This window comes from Phascolarctos cinereus, unplaced genomic scaffold, assembly GCF_003287225.1.
Source record: "Phascolarctos cinereus isolate Bilbo 61053 unplaced genomic scaffold, phaCin_HiC Scaffold_726;HRSCAF=1367, whole genome shotgun sequence".
NCBI lineage: Eukaryota > Metazoa > Chordata > Mammalia > Diprotodontia > Phascolarctidae > Phascolarctos > Phascolarctos cinereus.
The window spans coordinates 165448920-165467469 of NW_027556098.1; the positions used below are offsets into that span (position 1 = coordinate 165448920).

An 18550-nucleotide genomic window follows, 5' to 3' on the forward strand; every position below is an offset into this window, starting at 1 on the left:
GTGTCATTCTTGAGAATTCTGTCATCACTAGAAATTAAATAGCTAGCATTCATCTAGCTTTATTTTCCAGGATTAAAAGTGTTTTGCAAATATCACCTCACTTTATTTTTATAATAACCTTGGGAGATAGGAATGAATATTATCTCCCCCCCCCAATTTCACAGGTGAGGAAACTGAGGCAGACAGATTTTTATAGATTAGGTAATTGTGGCATACAGAAGTTGAGTGATTTACCCAACACAGATAAGTAGGTGAGGGAAGATTTGAACTCAGGTCTACCTTACTCCAAGTCCCAAGCTCTAGTCACTGCACTACTTGTCGTTCAGTCATTTCAGTCATGTCTGACTCTTTATGACCCCCTTCGGGGATTTAGTGGCAAAGATACTGGAGTGGTTTTCCATTTCCTTCTCTAGGTCATTTTACAGATGAGGAAAGTGAGGCAAACAGGGTTAAGTGAAGTGCCCAGGGTTACATAGCTCATAAGTGTCTGAGGTCAAATTTGAACTCAGGTCTTCCTGACTCTAAGCCTGGCACTCTATCCAGTGCACTACCTAGCTTCCTCTAATTGAATAGTGCAATGGATCTTATGTGAACCTACTCTCTTATAGTAGTTGCTGTTGTGCATATAGTACTTTAAGATTTTTTTTATAATTTACATATATGTGTGTGCATATATGTGAAATATCTCTCGATCCTAGCCGAAACTCCATGAAATAGGTACCATGGGTACTATTATCCCCAATTTATAGATGAGGAAATTGAGGTTCATTGACTGGTCCACTCATATCCTGTGAGTAAGAGGCAGGGTTCAAACCCAAGCCTCTCCTAGAGGTCCTGCTCACTTTTTCACTATACCCTGTTTCTCACAGGATGTATTTTTTTCATATCAAATTCCTTTCACATAAAATGGTGTCTTTGATGTTGGACACAAACATGGAGAAGCAAGAAAAAAGCCCGCCAGATTTCTTACCCAGTCAGAAGAAGTACTAATGGCGAGCTCAGACTATCAGAGACTTAAGACAGAATTCAAAATTGTGCTAGGTTTAGAGACTATAGACACTGAAATTTCACATTGTCACTCTACCCTTATGGATTCTTTGTAATAGGAACATTCTTCCTTGGCTGAAATTCTGCTTCAAGATTGAGTCACAAATGTTATATGTATCTGCTGTACTCTAAATGTGAAAAGGATAAAATACACCTCAAATTCTCTCCTAACTGGCAGTATTGTAATTCAGCAGATTTCTGTTCTTCATTGAAACCTGGAGTTGAATTGTATTGGGCCGCAAGGCATTCAAGCTGCTGTTCTTCGTTTGGCTATATTTCTCCATAAGCATCTAATTGTTTCAAAAAGTGATGTACAGTATGCAAAAACCTGAATCTCATGCAAATAAGTCTGTATGGTGCTAAAGTTAACAGGTGTTCTCATTAATGTAAGTAGACAAGGAACAATTCTTGAATGTTTTATAAACACTCATAATCATGGCCAAATATGTTACAATACCATAAAGATACATGCTGCAGCATCTTTTATTTTTTCCTTCTGCAGTCTCAGCATTTATTAATAGGAGACATGTATGAGTAATAAAGTATCAGCAAAAGTACCTATTTCATTAAGGCACTAAACCTGTGAAATCATCTACTACTTCCCAATAAATCTACTGGAAAAATAACCACCATATCTCCAGAGATATTCGTGTTTTCTTTCTTTTCCTTTTTAAAGTAAATGATGCTTTTTTGCCATTGACAGATAGAATCGTGATAGACCAATGAAAGTTTTATGAGCACCTATGATTCTTTAACTCCTTAATGGATAATGAATTAATTCAATTCAAGTGAACACGTATTAATTAAGCACCTATTATATGCAAGGCACTGCACTAGACAATGGGGAAAACAGAACAGAATTTGTCTTCAAATACCTTATATCCTACTGGCGGCAAGCAACAGGCACATAGATAAGTACACACACACACACACACACACACACACACACACCCCAACAACGTAAAAGGTAATTTGATGGGGGAGGAGGGGAGAAGCAATAGCTACTAGAGGAATCTGTAGAATATGACACTTTGATCCTTGAAAAGAGCTGGAAATTGCAAGAGGCATAACTGAGAAGGAAACGTATTCAGACACAAGAGGGAGTCTCTACAAAGGTACACAAGTGGGAGGTGAAATGTCATACATGAGGAACAACATGAAGGCCAGTTTGGCAGGAACATGGAATATATGGAAGGGAGAAATGAGAAATCAATTTAGAAATATATTTTGTCTCCAGATAATGAAAGGATTTAAATGTCAAACAGAAGAGTTTGCACTTTATTCTAGAGGGCATAGGGAACCACTGAAATTTCTTGAGGAAGGAAGTGACATGGTCAGACTTGTGCTTTACAAGATGCTAACATTTATTTAAAGGATGGAATGAAGGGGAGGAGAGACTAGACAGAGAGACCAATTAGGTTGCTATTACATTAATCTAGGAGAGATTACATGACTTGGATTTTGGGGAGGGAGGTAAAGGGGATGTATGAGTCAAGATGGTTTTGATTTTATGAATCCCTGGTAACTAGAACTATAGTGATTCCCTCGACTTAAATAGGAGATTTAGGAAGGTAAGTCAAGGGGAATGAGAACCTCTTGTCATTGTTAAACATATCTATCTTAGACATTTTGTTTCCCGCTCCAACTTTCTAGTGCCATGGGGATCTAAACTCCAACTTGAGAAATTTGTCGAACTTTGCCAGAACGATGGTAGCTTTCTGTTGTGCAAAAGATCTCTGCATGAGAGTAGAAAATCAGAGGGAAAGAGGCAGGACACATTTCTGGTTTTGAAATAGAGCTCAGCCCTACACCCCACTTCAGCCTTCCTCTCAGAGCCTCAGAGAGCCAACTCCAAACAACAGAAATCACCCCAAATCTAGAGTACTACCAGGATGTGAGTACTCTGTAGGCCAGAGAACTGACAAACAGAAAAAACAGGAAAGAACATCCTGTGTGGAAAATTGTGTGGAACTCCACTGAACTTGAGGCAAGGAGCCTAACACCCAGCTGAGACTAGATCTATACCCAAAAAAGTCACGTGGGTCAGAGACCTAGGCTGTAAACCATGAACTGTCACTGGTGGGAGAAAATTAAGTTAAGACACTTTGAGCTCTAGCATCTAGTGAAACTACCATTGGAGGGCAGAGAGACAGAAAGTGAGCAATAGGGAAAATAACTAGGGGGAGGGTGGTAGGCAGTGTGGCATAGGAGGGAATTGCAATTTCCAAAGATCTTAGGAAGAGAAAAAGTTAAAGATCTCTAGTATGATCAGCTAAGCCAACAAGGGAAATTTTAACAACAAAAGGAAATAGAGGTTCCAGATCTAGTAAGTTTAATTCAGGTATCTAAGAATAAATACTACAAAATAAAGGGGGAAAGTTCAACACTTGATTAGACTGGGGACCCCATGAATTTTGAGAATATAGAATCACAATATGTTGTTCTTGAGTAATTTCAAAGAAAAATGAGAATTGTGAGAGCAAAATTTATAGCTTGCACAGCAGAAATAATTGGCAGAATAGAAAAACATGAATTTGTGATGGCAAGTCTTACTAAAAAAAAATAGGACCATTGATTGGGAATGAAAAAACACAGAAGTAAAGGACAATCTAAAAGAAGAGAAACAAAAACAAATAATAACATTAAAAGAAAACATGCTCTCTATTCAAGGAATACATATTGATTTCAAAGACAGAGTGCATAAAGACCACCTAAGTCTCCCAGAAGTGCATGACAAGTCAAAAAATATGAACAGTATATAATGCAAGAATTAATGGAAGAAAACTTCTCAGAAATTCTGAATACTGAAAATAAAACTCCAATTGAAAGAATATATAGATCTTCTCAAGAGCGGGCAAAGTCCTAAGGCTGCAAACTATAAGTCACATAGTGATTAAATTTAATAATTCAATTCAGAAACAAAAAAATTCTACAAGTGACCAGGAGAAAGACCTTCAAATACAAAGGTTAAGAAATTTGATTCGCATATCATTTGGCTGTAATCAGCTCTCTGAGCTGATAGTGGAAACATTTCTATAATAGTAGTAGCTATCAGGCACTAGACCTATGGAGATGGACTTTCTGTCAAAGTAGGTAGTTGCCTTCAAGGAATGGTTTTAGTATATAAAGAAGGCCTTCAATCAAAATATCTCCATTTGGTTCTCCCTAAATCCCTTGATGTTTGAGGCACCCAATATGTTTATTATTTTTTAATAATTTTTATAGAGGTAAGAGGAGTAAAGCACCAAAAATCTGGTTTTACTTGTATTTTTCCAGAAAGAAATTAAGCAGAAAGAAATTACTATTATTTTAATTGAACTACAAGTCCTTTTTCTTATTCTTTGCAATGAGAAAAGTAAGCCAGGAAGAAACCTGGGTTATCTTCTTTGACAAAGGAAAAAGAAAGAGACAGAGAAGGTCACATGAAGACAGCCTACATTCCACCCCTAGGAAAATTGTCAATGACAGATTCATTCCAATCACCAAGTTGGATAAAAGTTATTTCTTTCCCCTTGGCTTCAGGATTTCTGATGCTATGCATGTTCAATTGTTATCTGACCTACAGAGAACTTAGGAAACTCAATCTTTATTTTTTCAGAACATAATTGGTAACTAAGAACCCATAATTTTCTTAGAGTTTTCAATTCAACTCTACTTTAATGTTCTGTAAATCTAAAAAAAAATATATATTATTTATAGGGCTTGTTGTGGCATTGCCAAGATGGGAAGATGGAATTTCACCCACAAGATGTACATAAAGCAGTAAGTCTTCTGATATCAAAGGACAGACAACTAGAATCAGGTAGTGAAATCAGCTATGGCACACTAGCCAGAGCCATGACCAAAGTGCTTCACTATGTTAGCTAACCCACAGAAGCTACAGTACCTGTGGCAGAAACAGAAACCACACTGGTAATTAAAATGGAAGCAAGAATCCAAGCTTAGAATTCCTCCCTCATTGTGATGCACACAGGAATGTTTCATGAGTGCTTTGAAAGGGAATCAGTGATCAGTTGGAAGAACAAGTCATGTCAGCCTAATCCAGTTCAGTTTAACAAGCATTTATTAAATAGCCACCACAAGCAATGCCCTGGGCTGGGCCATGGGCATAAGAAAACAAACAAACAAACAAAAACCATAAAATAGTCTGTCATCAGTGAGGTTACACTATCTACCTTACTTCAACCATTATTTCAGGAAAAGTCCCAACTATGCCACATTTTACTCCCGATTTTGGCTATCACCTTCCTCCTAGTCTCTTCTCCACCTACACCCCTGCCAGTTCTAGAACCAGGAATTATAATTAAATCTCCTCTGCATTATTCCTGGATAAGATGTGTTCATTTCTTCCACTATGGCCCAATCACCATCCCCATAATCAAAGTGCCTCTCCTTGGCCATCATTTTCCTTTGTGTGTTGTCTCCCTCATTAGACTATAAGCCCCTTAAGGACAGACACCATTTTTGCTTTTGTATTTGTATCTCTAGTGCTTAGCTTGGTACTTGGCACATAGTAAGCATTTAATAAATACTTTTTTATTCATTCAACTTCATTTCCTCTTATGACTGGTAGGTCTGTGAAATACTCTAACAACTCTATGAACCTTTATTTCAATAGAGCATTTCACAAAATCCCTCCCATTATCTTTGTGAACAAGGTGGAGAGACATGTAGATATTTGCCAAAATATGAAATTCCCAGTTAAACAGAGTAAGAAATGGAAAACATAAATAATACAATATCATAAAAAGAACTTGAACAGGCCATAAATGAATTTTCAAAGGAGAAAAAAGTCCACAAACCTGATACATTCATAAATAAATTCCATCAAACATTCAAAGAACAATCAATTCTGATATTACATTATCTGTTTGAAAAAATAGGAAAAAAAAGACAGGTCAACTAAATTCCTTCTATGATATCAGGAAGAATTGAAGTAGAAGAAAATACTCCACATTAATATCTATATTGAATATTGATGCAAAATGTTAATAACATATTAATAAAGAAACTACAGCAACATATCAAAAAGGTTATAAATTGTCATGAGGTTGGATTTATACCAGGAGTGCAGAGTTGGTTCAATGTCAGGAAAATCGAAAATATAGTTAACCATATTAATAACAAAACAAGAACAATAAAAATCATATGGTTGTATAAATAATTGTAGAAAAAGCTTTTGACAAAATAAACCACCTATTTCTGTAAAAAAAAAAAAAGAAAAAATCAAAAAGCATAGAAACAAATAGATCTTTCTTTCTCTGATATGATAACTAGTGGCTGTCTAAAACTCAGATCTACTATTATATGTAATGGCAATAAAATGTAGGCCTTCCCAATAAGATCAGGCACCACTACATGTGGTATGCTACCAGAAATGGAAATGATATCAGAATGACAAGAAAAAAAAATCTATGGAATAAGCACAGGAAAAGAAGAAACAAAATTAGTTGAGTCAACGAAAATTAGTTGGATTATAATTAATTGAGAAGACTAACCATCATAAATCTACATAAACCATCAGGATTTCTGTACATTGCCAACAAAATGAAAAAAATGGAGAAATTCCATCTAAAATAGCTATAAAATGTATAAAATAATTGTGAGACTACCTTCTAAGATACACATATGAATGATAAGAATACAACTACAAAACTTTTATGGAGATAAAGACAGACCTAAATAAGTGAAGAAATATTAATTGCTAATAGACTGGCTAAGCCAAAATAATAAAAATCTTAATGCTACCTAAATTAAGTTACATATTATATCACTATATAAAACTACCAAATGATTATTTTTAGGGAGCTAAGCTAAAAATATAAACAAATTCACTTGGAGGAACAAAAGATCAAGAATTTAAAGGGAAACCATGGGGGAAATAGAAGTAGCAGACCTCAAACAATACTATAAAGCATTAATCATAACATTATTTTTTACTGATTAAAAAATAGAGGTTGAGCAATGGAACAATTTAAGTATATAATCTTCAAAAGTCAATGAGTACAAGAGCCTAATGTTTGATTAAATCCAACACCCCCAGCTAATGGGTGAAGACTAATTGTTCTACAAAAACTGCTGGGAAAATTGGAAAATGTTTTATCACATAACCTCACATCATATACCAAGATAAGTCCCAGATAGATATGTGACTAACTATAAAAAGTTAATTCATAAACAAGAAAGCAAGAGAGAAATCACCTTCCATATCTATAGATAGAAGAGTTCATGAACAAATGTAGGATAGAGAGAATTATGGAAGATAAAGTTACCAATTTTGATTACATAATATTAAAAGTTTTTGCAAAAACAAAGACACTGCAATTAATGTTAAAAAGAAATAATTAAAGAAAAATCTTTATAACATTTCTCTGATAAAGAAAGTTTTCATTTCTAAGATATACAATGAACTAATTCAAATTATAAGAATAAAATTCATTTTAAAATGGTAAATTACCCAAGGATATCAAAATGTTCCAAATCACTGATAATTACAGAATTTCAAATTAAAGCAACTCTGAAATTCAACCTTACAACCATCAACTTGACAAAGATTAAAAAAAAGGAAAATGACGAATATTGAAGAAGTTGGGGGGTGGGGAGGAGCACATTAATGCACTGTTGCTGGTGTTGTGAATTGTCCCAGCTATTTTGGAAAGCAATTTGGAACTATGTACAGAAAGCCCAAGCTAAAGTTGTGTATGCCCTTTGATGTGGTGATACCCTGATCATACCTATATAGAGAAATATTTCTAGTGGTACTCTATTATGGCAGCTAAGTGCTATGGTGAATGGGACACTGGACCTGAAGTCAAGAGGAAGTGAGTAAAAATCTGACCTCAGATATTTACTAAGTCACTTAATCTCTGTCTGCCTTAATTGTACTCAGCCATAATGTGTGAATTATAATAGCACCTACCTCCCAGGTTTATTGTGAGGATCAAATGAGGTTTTTATAAAGCACTCACACACTGCCTGGCATATAGCAGGCTTTATATAAAATGCTATTGTTATTTTAATATGAGCTACAATCAAAATATTATAATTCTTAACTGTGTCCAAAAGTCAAAGACCAAGCTGGCTATATCCTTTAATCAGTGCTACTGTGATTGGTTGTGCTTATTGAGTTGTTTCAGTCATGTCTGACTCTTCATGACCCAATTTGGGGTTTTTTTTGGGGGGGGTTTCTTGGCAAAGTTACTGGAATGGTTTGCCATTTCCTTCTCCAGCTCATTTTTATAGATGGGGGAACTGAGGCAAACAGAGGTAAGTGACTTGCCCAGTGTCACACAGCTAGCTAGTATCTGAGACCAGATCTAAACTAAGAAAGATGAGTCTTCCTGACTCCAGGCCAGGTACTGTATCCACTGCACCACCTACCTAATCATACCATGACTTGACATAGGTATAAAAGTATTTCTAGTAGTACTCTATTAGGACAACTAGATGGTACAATGGATATAATGCCAGGCATGGAGTCAGGAAGACCATAGTTTAAATCCAGCCTCAGAAACTTACTAGCTATGTGACCATGGGCAAGTCACTTAATCCTGTTTGCCTCAGTTCCCCCATCTATAAAAATGAGCTGGAAAAGGAAATGGCAAATCACTCCAGTATTTTTGCGAAGAAACCCCCCAGAAAAGGTGACACAAAGACATAGACATGACCGAAAATGATATAACACATTGTTGTTGTTGGTTTTATCATGGTTGTTGTTTTATAGTGATAATGAACTGGAGATTAAGTGGATGTCCATCAGTTGAGAAGTGGCTACTTAAATTCTGTTATATAAACATAATGGAATGTTATTGTGCTTCAAAAATACCGAAAGGAAAAATTTCAGGGAAACCCTGGGTAACATATGAACTGATGCAAGTGAAGTGAACAGAACCACGAGAATAATTAATGTAATAATAACATTGCAAAGACAATTTTCAAAAACTTAGTAATTCTAATCAATGTAGTGAGCACCCATGATTCCAGAGGACAAGATTAAACATGCTACCCATATCCAAACTGAGAGGATTTTTCCAAGAGGTAAATGAGACATATATTTTTGGACATGGTCAATGTCAAAATTTATTTTGTTTGACTATGTATATTTTTATTAATTTTGATTTTCTCTTCTTTAATTGAGGGGGTGGGGATGGGGAGGATGAGGGAGTGAAGGATGGAAAGAAAATCCATACTTGATTACCAAAAAAAATGTTCGAAAATAATTTGTGCATGACATTAGAATGCAATCAGACAAAAGTCCTTATTAAGATATGAACATAGCTCTTTGTTCTCCATCTGAAGTCTTTCCAAATTTTGCCCTATTTTCAGGGAAACTAGGACTTCATTCAATAGGCATTTATTAAGCTATGTGTCAGGCATGAAGGATACAAAGACTTTCATTGCCATCAACAGCCGTAATTACGTTCTACTCAGAAGACACAACATATACACAGATAAGGAAATGCAAATTATATATACTATAAATACAAAATAATATGGTGAGAAAGAAGAAAAGGGGGCATGATACTGACATAAAGTAATGATTTCAAGGTAGCTACAAATATTGTACAACTGCAATGTCTACTAGTGCACATTGAAGATTAGATGTGTATGGTACTAGAATAGAAAACATCAAGATTTTTTTCAAATCAAAAATTCATCTGCTAAACATGCTGATAGGTCACATAGCAACTACGCATGCAACTGGCCCAATAAATCATATTTAAATATCTACAAGTACACAGATATTAAAGAATCTCTACATTGACTTGGATTATCAAATTTCTCTTCATTTTAATGTGGTGGTAGGTCAAGTAGACAGCAGATGTTCTAACACTATTGACTGAGCAAGTTATAGTCCTGTGGCTACTCAAATGTTTTAGTGACACATGGCTTTTGGGTATTGGCAGAATAGAAATTCTGGGATGATTAGTTTATCTAAAGCAAGCTTCTCCTCTAGGTTTGAAAATTAACTGTAAACAGAAATAAGTTGATGCCTTCAGCCATCAAAGACTTGTGTCAACTATTTTTTTTATTTTTAGCATTACAGACAAAAGAAACAACTTAATTTGTTGTCAAACTGCTGAATTTGTTCTCTGAAAAATTATTTAAAGAGTTCTGAATGTATACATGTTTTCAATTTCATGTAACATTGAAAAGACTGGGTACTTTAAATAATTATTTTATATTTTATAATTATTGAAGACAGTAGAAATTAATTCTAGCTTACATTTTTGATCCCTTGTAGTTTAGCTTGATACGCCGAGGGGTTCTGAATTCATTGAATTTGTGTTCAAACCCCACCTCCAACACCTGCTATCCAGTTGATGCTATCTGGGCATGTTTCCTTATCTGTAAAACAAGTGCTTTGGATTATATGACCTCTGAGGGTCTCTTCCAGCTCTTTATTTATGGTGCTTTGATTCTATGGTCTTTGGAGGAAGCAAAGAGGAGGAATGGATAGTTCATTACTCTTTATCAAAAAGTTTAAAAGGGCAGATAAGTATGGGCATTTTCCCCTTTTTTGCTGACACTGTGAATTTTCAGAACAAAGAATATTTTTATTATACAAATCAACTGTTGCATTGTGAGAATGCAGGAACTAAATGGTTTGACTACCAAAGGTGCCACTCAATTTCACATAAGAAAGCATTGGTCCTTGAAAGACTGAGCTTAAACTTTAAGATTTAGAATCCATTTGAGATCTGTGATGTGTGTAACCCAAAGAGTTGTTTGCTTTCTATTTAATAACAAATTACTTATGTGATCAGGTTATTTTGATATGATAATATTACCTAGGTCTCTGATGAATATTTAGGCAAATCAGTTATACCCAAACAAAATGAAAATTTAGCTAATAATCATCTGGAAACTAATAGATTTGGATTTGTTAAGACAAGGGGAGTTGTAGAAAGGCGGGAGCTCTGGCTTGTCTGCTTTATTTAGCAATGAGTCAATTTAGTAACATTTCACAGAGTCAGAAGAAGCCGAGTGATTATAACATAAGGTTCAACATCTTTAGATATGTAGAACATTTTCTGTTGCTTAAAACAAATATTCCCTAAGAAAGGATAAAACATTTTTCTGACTTGCAAAGTTTTTGCAGTCTATCATTTAAATTACTTAAATAAAGGGAGCTTTACTGCTCCCCAAAGCTCAGAATATAACACCCTCCATGCATATTAGCTTGATCTTCTTGACAGACCAGAAAAGTGTTTGTGTGTGCCAATTAAAACAAAAATGGTTCCCCAGTGCCTTGTTCCTCACACAACTTCTGAAGACTGCTATCATTGTTTGCTAGGGTAACCCTGGATAAGGCTGCTATCCAAAGTAAACAAACTTTTCAAAACTTTCATGACAGATGGGGGTTACAAATGCATTTTAATAAGAAAGTTGCCAAAACAACCTCTTTTTTTGCAATTAGCATATATTTACTTAACATCTAGCAACATTGGGAACACAAGGCAAATACTTTCTCACAAAATGTTTTAAGAAGTAACATTTTTGGAAAGGCAAGTTGAAGACCTTTTCGTCTGAACTGATATTTCACCCTTACTTTTATGATAACTTTGTTCTATTGGTCAGAAAAATGTTAGGACTTAGTAAGGACTTACTAATGCCAGACTGTAATTTGAGACAGACATACAGCCTTCATAATTTAATTTCTTTGGTAGCCATAAATACTTTTGAGCTCACTAAGTAATTTAACTATTAGTATAACCATGACAACCCTCATTTGATCACCTATATCATGTGTGCAATTTATTATGTAAGATGAAAAAAATGCAACTAAATCCTATAATACTCTCTCTCTCTCTCTCTCTCTCTCTCTCTCTCTCTCTCTCTCTCTCTCTCTCTCTCTCTCTCTCTCTCACTGCTAGAGTTTGGGACCTTAATATTCCTCCCTAATTAATAGTTTGGATAGATGGATGGCTGGACAGATAGAAAGGCATACAGGCTTTTAATTGCATTGATGTGGAGGACTCTCAGAAAAGAAATTCTCACCACGATTGCATATCATCAGCCATTCTACAATATAATTCTAGAGAGTTGCTTGGGAGTACTATGAAGTAAATGACTTGACCAAGGCCACACAACCAGTTTCTCTCAGATGCATGACTCAAACCTAGGGTTTGACCAACTCAGAAACTTGCTCTATATCTACTCTGCCATGATACGTAATTGTATATGCATGCATACATGCAGGTCGCAGACACAGATGAATTTGTATATATGTATAATATGTGACATGTATATATGTATACATTTTTGAGAGTTTATGTATGGCCTATCAGAAAAAATAATTGGAGTGATGAGAGTCAAAGGTTTAGGAAGAAAAAACAACTTCAAGGAAAATAATTTTTGATGTGCATTTTTTAAAATATAAAAGGAAAAAAGTCACACACAGACTCAATTTCACAAATGCAAACAAAATTATGATGAATACATACTGAACCTTAACTGTCCTGATATATATTTGTATTCTAGTGTGCATTTGATTAAGGAGGAAACAATGGTACTAGAACTCATAAGATCTCAAATTTAAAGATGAAAGGAATCTTAAAGCCATTGAGTCTAAAATGTTTGTTTTATGGGAGAGAAAAGAGAGGCCGAGAAATTTTAAATGAGTTGCCCAAGGTCACATAGCTAGTAAATATCGGAGGTAGGCCTTAAACTCAGGGCTTCCAGTGCTGTATCACTTGGACCATCTCTCTGAGCTTTAAGTCAGGATCCTTAGAATCTCAAAATGTTGCCACTTTTTTGTGATAATGACTTGATTAAAGTTTCAGTTATTTGAATCTCTGTGAAGTGGTATAATGCTTGCACTATCTCCCTCAGAATCAGTGTGAGGAAAGGTCATGTAAACCTGAGTTTCATGTAAATGTGTTGTTCTTGTTGTTGTTCTTGTTCTTGTTATTGACACTAGCCTCCATCATTCCCTAATTTCCTCCCCTTTATAGACATTGTACACTCAAGAATGTTAGGAAGATTAGTGAAGTGAATATTCATTACTTGCTTTGAGATCCTGGAGAAAAATTATTTTAAATTTTCCTGCTTTTGTGTTTATATTGTTATAATACCAGAGGTATGATTAACCCAGTTTTAAAGGACAACATACCAAACTTCTATACTCATATCTTCTCTCTTTATGTTTCTCTGTCTGTCTCTGTCCCTGTATGTCTCTCTGTCTCCCTCTCCTTCTTTCTCCCCCTCTCCCTTTCCCTCCCTCTCTCTCCCCTTTTCCCCCTCTGACCTGCCAGTTAACCTAAACCTCATGCTATGTTACGTTGTTACTTATTTTAAAGGCGCATATTCTGTGTCTCAGATAAGGGCTATACATCCTCAACATGTACACACCCTGCTGCTTTACATGTAATAGATGCCAAATAAGTTTATGCTGATGGTAAAGCAGTGGCAGTAAAATAATAGATTTAAAGTCATAAGACTTGGATTCAAATATCCACTCCACTACTTACTTACTTGCCACGTGACCCCAGCAAATCAAAATTTACAATAATTTTCTCCAGGATCTCTAAGCATATAATGAATATTCACTTCTCTAATCTTCTTAACATTCTTGAGTGTCGAACATCTATAAAAAGGAGGAAATTGGGGCATGATGGAGTGTCAATAGTGTCAATAATACTCTCTTTGCTCCTCAGTTTCCTCATAGAGAAAATGTGAATGCTCATTTTTGCATTATCTGCTTCCAGACTTGTGAGGATTAAATGAAATCATATGTGTAAAGTGTTCTGAAAACTTTGCAGCGTCATATAAGTGTGTGCTGTGTTTATTTTCCTAAAAACTAAGCTGTCGTAATTTGTTGTATCTCGGCACTATTTTCTTGGTTTTGAGAAACTTGTGAGGCCACTCTGGATGATCACCTTAATGTTAATTGCACCACATAGGTAGCAGCATGTAACCCTACCTCTTTAGAGGACCTGTATGTAGTATTTGCACATAGCAAGCTATCACTAAATATTTGTTGACAGATGGATCTATCTGAATATGGGAAGGGTAGTCCCATCTAAAAAAGGTGTAACCTAGTTAATTGTTGATTACATACACTTTTGATATTTCTTCCACTTGCTTTTGCAACCTTATTGAAGGTAAATACAGTTCAGCATATAAAGAAAACATGCTGTATTTACAGAGTGTTTATGGTTATGGGTTAATTATAAGCTCTCTTAAACGTTTTCTATTCTGGCAAATGAGATAAGGAAAAACTTAGTATAAATTGTCATGTTCCGGTATCATTTTTCATGTAGAACATAAGAGCACACAATGAAACTTCATTGTTGAAATGGGTGCTGAGGCTTCCTGATATAAATCAAATTATGACTATAAACCATCTTTTGACTCCCACTTATAGCCATCTCTATGGGTGGAGCTCAAAAGATGAATTACTTTTCCTGTCCACAGAGAGCCAAAAAAATGGTCTTACATTATAAGTACAAAAAATAGTTATATTTAGCAAAAATACAGAAATACCACACTTTCGAAGCCTAAGACTATTAATAAGATAGCCTTTGCTTAATGAAAAGCTAAAACATAATTTTGGACCAGATATGTCTTTGTTTTGGAGAGCTCTGAAATCAGATTCTCCCACTTTCATTGCTCAAAGTAATCTCAACAAGAAAATGTGGTCCAACTTCATTGAGCAAAAGAATAATATTGTTAAATTAGTGTTAGACATAAAAGTCTTAAAGAATCTGTGTGCTACTCAGTGAACATACCTAAAATTTCTTGAGCATAAATGTATTACCAGCAGGTATTCAAATGGATTCTTATTTCCTGAAAAAGTTTGAGCATATTACTTTAGACAATTCCAGGGGATTGCCATTACTTAGACATATGTATTATTGACAACACTGGCACTTCATTAGGACAGCTTACTTGTCACAGGATATATATCTCCAACTATGATTTAGTGGAGAGGAGGGATTTCAAAAGACATTTATTGAAACTGGAAGACTAAGCAGAATAGTAACTGGCAGCTCTTACCAGAGACCTTAGTGTTTACTGTAAATTCTTCTTTCATTTTTTTTCCCTGAGTTCCTATGGTTATTTCAGCAAAATCTAATATAGAGAGTGTATATTAGCAAGCTTAGCATGGAATCATTTAAGCCTATTTTTTAAATATATATGTCTTTAGATGGTAATCATAAATTGTTCAATCATAAGGTTTAGTCAAAGCTGGCATGCTTTATTGATATCTTTCCCAAGGGTGCTGAAAATTCGATTGTTCAATGTGCAAATATGGTTCAGGAAACCCTTCCAAGAACTATTTATCAGAAATCCTAAAGAGGTAATATCTAAGAGTGGGTTAGGAAACCTACACATTAAATGGGCTTTGCCAGCCAAAGCCTTTGGAAATGCTTTCCTCTGAATGACTGGAATGGAGCAGAACAAAGTCAATTATTGACTGTAATTAAGAAGTGGATGCATTTAAACTGTAGAGAGCAGTAGCAGTCTTCTTGAAACTGTCTAGTTACTCTGAAGATTAGTACAAAGAAAGAAAGGGAGGGATATGAACTGTAACTCACTGATAGTATGTTTTGAATGAAGTTCATTCCCAGTTCTCTGTTCTATCTTTTAAAAAATTTATTCATAAATCACTGATTATGTATGATTATTAAACTAATATATTCAGACAAAGCAATGTACAAATGCAATTTGCTTTTGGTTGTATTAGCAGTAAAAGATACTCTCTGCATAGCATGCAATAGAAATGCTAATGCACTGATGAATTACTTGCATTTTACAAAGGTTTTGAATATTGGTAGACTGGGTCCTAAACGTTATTGGATCTTTCCTAAATCTTCAGAGTCCAATAAGGCTATTTATGTTTGTTAGTCCTATTTTGCAAATTTTATTCTCTTTAAAAAAATTAATAGTTATCTATTTATAGTGGCTGAGATGTAGTAGATGGGATCTTACATTATATTTAGTTTGTTTATCCATATGTACATTGATAAATTGTGATGTTACAGAATTCATTCATATCCCCAAAATATTTTAGTGGAAATTCATTTTAAAAGTCAAAGTTAAAAGTCTGTTATATAACTAGTTAACCAGTATTCTATTTACCTCATTGGTTACCCACCTGCCACAAGTTAGCAATTACCTAATTTTAAGTCAAGCTGTTTTGTGGCACTGCTTTATTAAGTGACTGGCAGTTCAGATCATTGGACAAACATCAGTTTAACTTTCTTGCAGATGAGATATGAAAGAAAGAATCCAGTTACTTCTGGTCATCCCTAACCTCCATTTCTTTGAGAGGATGGAGGAGAAAGAAAGAGAGAAAGGGAGAGTTTAGTCCCAGTAATATGTCTAAATTCCAATTTTGGAAAGTAAGTGCCTTCTACTACCCATATCCTTCTTTGTTGCAATTGTGTGTAGTATGGTGACACTTTTTTCTTCTTTGAAGTGCACTGCCTTGATAAGTGATCACAACCTGACAACAGGGTTTTTCGCATCATAAAAGGAATGTGACACACCAGAGAAAGTTGCTTGGTTTTTTTTTATTTGATTTTTTTTTGTTTGGTTTATTTAAGTAGTAACAAAATACACTTGGAGTTCTCTTAAGGACTTGGAGATTACTACAGTTAAGATTTGTCCCATTAATTGTAGAGTTATGTGGCATGACTTATTTTGGTCACCGAAGATCATTTGGATGATGGGTAGAATCATAGGCATTAGAATATAGTTTGTGATGCTGAGCACTAATGCCACATTTTAGTGTTCTGTCTTTTAAGAATATAAAAGGATTACTGACTCTTTTTGGAATATTTTCGAAAGTCAGAACTCAAGAGCCCTCAGGCCTCATTTGTGGTGTGATGTCCGTGGAGAAATGGTATGCAGAGGGGTTCATTTTAGTTAGGAAGCCCAAAGCTGATATCGTGAAGAAAATAGCTTCACATTTCAGTCTGATGGCCTAATGGAATGTTTGCATATCCACTATAATCAGATTTTTTTCTGAGTAGCCCTTTATGTATGAAAGCAAGGATATTTCTCAGTATCTATAAACCTGATGCTTCTGACCACAAATATGAGATGAAGGGGTGTGGTTGGGTGGGAATGGGAAGTTCACTGTGATAAAGGAATGCACATTTTAGCACTGGAAACATCAAGAACACAACAGAGCTAACTATCAAGGGAATGAATGTTCATTTGATAAATCTCCCCTATGTGAAGGTCAAAATATAAATGGATTTTATTTTACTGAACTCTCTTCCTTGGTAAATTGATTCTTTATTGGTTGCCTATGATTTTTCACTATGATAAGGGAAATAGAAATAGCCAGATGTTACTCATTTGAACACCTTTTTGGAAAAGTTTACACTAGTCTTTCTGGTAAATAATCTGTTTTGGAGTCCCTAATAAATCAAAATCAAACAGGAACATATTAGATTTGAAAAAGACAACAAAAGAGTAAAAAATAGCAGCATGGATCCTGGCCCACCCAGGTGCACCGGTTTATTTTTGGGTAGTGATTGAGGATACTTACTGTCTCTGAACTTTCTGATATGTTGCTGCTTGTGTCAAAAGAATGCTGTTCCAGGAGGGCTCAGTTAATAGTTCCTATTATTGAGATAACAATGTATCTGTTATGACAGGAGCAAACAGTTTATAGAAAGTGGTTCAAAATGGTCCTATTCTGGTTCCCAGAGAAATAATCACTAGAATACAAGAAAGTATTTCAATTTATAAAAGTGTGTGTTGCAAAAAAAGCATCATATTTTTTAAAAGTGTAAAAGATCTATCTTATGTGGTTTGCTTACCTGTCAATTTTTCCTCTAGATCACAACAGTATCAGGAAATGAGTTCCTTCTTCAGTCGGATATCGACTTCATCATATTGGATTGGTTCCATGCAATCAAAAATGCAATTGACAGATTGGTGTGTATTTGTTTTGGCTGTTACCTTTATTAATTAAAATATAGTCATTTAAACCCCTTTGCTTAGGGATATAAACCACATACATTTAAATAGCTGATGTAGATTGACAGATATTAATTTATTTTGAGCTTATGTATTCCAGAGGGGGAAAAATAGGTCCAGCAGAAAGTACTGTGGGACTAAATGTCATTTTATTCTTCCCTTTAAAAAGAATGGTGCAATTCATTTCTGTAAAATAACAAGGACATTGGCTTACTGGTGGTTGTAAAAAGCACACAAGCGCTTAATAACTAATGAATTTTTACATTTTCAGTTTATGTAGCCTATAATATATATTCTCAAATAGAAATATTAATATATTTAATCCCTTTATGCATTTCCACAGTGCCAATTTACAAAAATAGCACTAGCAAATAATATTCCTTTGTATTTGATTACTATTATTTTCCTATTGAGGCTGAATTTTTTTTTCTTTTGAAAGTAAGCATGTCATATTTCAAGAAAACTATTTTTAATTACCCAGCCAGATCTAGCTTTCAGTTTAGAAGGGTGATTCGTTCAAAATAAATCGATTTTCCACTGAAGCTAAATTATTTGACAAGAT

The 18550-nt window shown here is 34.8% G+C and overlaps 1 protein-coding gene across 7 annotated transcripts in view; it reads left to right on the top strand.

Moving 5' to 3' along the window:
- Nucleotides 1–18550, top strand: part of ARHGAP15 (Rho GTPase activating protein 15) — an 826255-nt gene that overhangs the window by 395270 nt on the left and 412435 nt on the right. For 6 of the 7 annotated variants that reach the window (XM_020984726.2, XM_020984730.2, XM_078146833.1 and 3 more), the window contains 2 exons: nucleotides 4747–4809; nucleotides 17848–17946. In XM_020984726.2, the coding sequence (XP_020840385.1) occupies nucleotides 4747–4809; nucleotides 17848–17946 (162 nt within the window). The remainder of the gene's footprint in view (nucleotides 1–4746; nucleotides 4810–17847; nucleotides 17947–18550) is intronic. The other variant, XM_020984729.2, reaches the window with a different exon arrangement.